The following is a 1,622-nucleotide window of genomic DNA, read 5'->3' as shown; positions in this document are numbered from 1 at the left end:
GGCTGTAGTTTTTTTTTTTTAAATATTTTTTTCCCTTCTCTTGGCTTTTCCCCCACCCCCGTTCCCTGCCTTGGATGGTTTTTAGGTGGAGTCGTTTGCACCAAAACCCAATAGCTGCTGCTGTTCTTGCTGCTATTTTTTTTTTTTTTTTTAATGATCCTGTTTCCACAGCAGGGGAAGAGAGAACTGATCCTCAACATACTCCCAGAGAATGAATAATCACAAGAAACTGGCTTAAGCAGCGCCCTGGATCTGGTGCATGATTTCGATTGAGTTTGATTTGATTTAATTTTTATTTGTTGTGGGCGTTGTTTTGTTTTTTTTCCCCAAGTCATCGTTCCCATTTTATTTTCTGCATTTCTTCCTGTTGTTTTGGGTTTTTTTTCTTTTCACCTTTTGGGAGATTTGCAAACCGAATTACATGCATGTCCAGTGGGGGAAGGTTTAATTTTGACGATGGAGGGTCGTACTGTGGAGGCTGGGAGGACGGAAAGGCTCATGGCCATGGAATCTGTACCGGCCCGAAGGGTCAAGGTGAATATTCGGGCTCCTGGAGTCACGGCTTTGAGGTGCTGGGGGTCTACACTTGGCCCAGTGGCAACACTTACCAGGGCACCTGGGCGCAGGGCAAGCGCCATGGCATTGGCATGGAGAGCAAAGGGAAGTGGGTGTACAAAGGAGAGTGGACCCATGGATTTAAGGGACGGTACGGGGTCCGAGAATGCACTGGAAATGGGGCCAAGTACGAAGGCACCTGGAGCAATGGATTACAGGATGGCTACGGGACAGAGACCTACTCGGATGGAGGTAGGTGCTGCATTGATACCTTCCCGGCTGGGGCGGGTGGGGATGGTGGTGGGGTACAGACCTCAAAAGGGACACTGGGTTGAGGTTGGAGTCAGAGTTTACAGCCTGCTAGCTTGGAGCAAGAGATGCTCATACCCTGCAGGAGATAAGGAACCAGCCCAGCATGGCACCAGCCCAGTTCTTTGCCACAGGTAGCCCCATATGTCCAGCGGGTCTCTGGGCACCGTGTCTTCCCTTTCCTCACCTTCTCAGGCTTTTTGGAGAGGGAACCTAGCTGTGCCCATGGGGGGACACCCAGCTGTGGCCCAGTGGGGTCAGAGGATGGGATGGGCCATGTTGGGAGATAACCCAAGTTGCACATGGGATTGGCAGTTCTGACTGCACCACTGGAACCTGTAGGATTTGCATGGAAGCAACGCGGGGCAGGATGGAGGTGAATGTGCATGTGTGGGGATCAGGGCAGATGGGGCAGTGCCAGTGCTGCCAGTGTTGGGGGCTTGGCACGTCCTGCAGCCCCTCCAAACACAGCCCAATGCTTAATAATACCAGGGAAAAGACTTTAATTCAGACAAGAGTCTTACATTCCTAGTTTACAGCTTAATGCTTAGCGTAGAGGCTCAGAGGGATCACCAGAGCTATTCTCTGCCGTCAACGCAGCTTAACGTGATGCCGAGGGGAAACTGGGATTAAATAAAAAACAAGGAAACCCAATTGGAGCCATCAAACCCAAAAAAATTGCTGGACTAACAAGCTTTAAGGCTGAACGCGGAGAAACAGCTGGTGCTGTGCTGTAAGTGGCTGTATCATCCTCTCTC

General features: G+C 50.5%; 1 protein-coding gene across 1 annotated transcript in view; it reads left to right on the top strand.

Annotated features, from left to right (window-relative positions):
* The first annotated feature begins 184 nt into the window (after positions 1-184).
* Positions 185-1,622, top strand: part of JPH3 (junctophilin 3) — a 56,858-nt gene continuing 55,420 nt past the window's right edge. Inside the window, 1 exon segment of the mRNA XM_009069975.1 lies at positions 185-807. Within this exon segment, the coding sequence (XP_009068223.1) occupies positions 426-807 (382 nt within the window). The 5' untranslated portion in view covers positions 185-425.

Source organism: Acanthisitta chloris, unplaced genomic scaffold (genome assembly GCF_000695815.1).
Source record: "Acanthisitta chloris isolate BGI_N310 unplaced genomic scaffold, ASM69581v1 scaffold3212, whole genome shotgun sequence".
Lineage (NCBI taxonomy): Eukaryota > Metazoa > Chordata > Aves > Passeriformes > Acanthisittidae > Acanthisitta > Acanthisitta chloris.
Note: the sequence above shows the minus strand (reverse complement) of the source record. Positions and strands in the feature narration are given on the sequence as shown.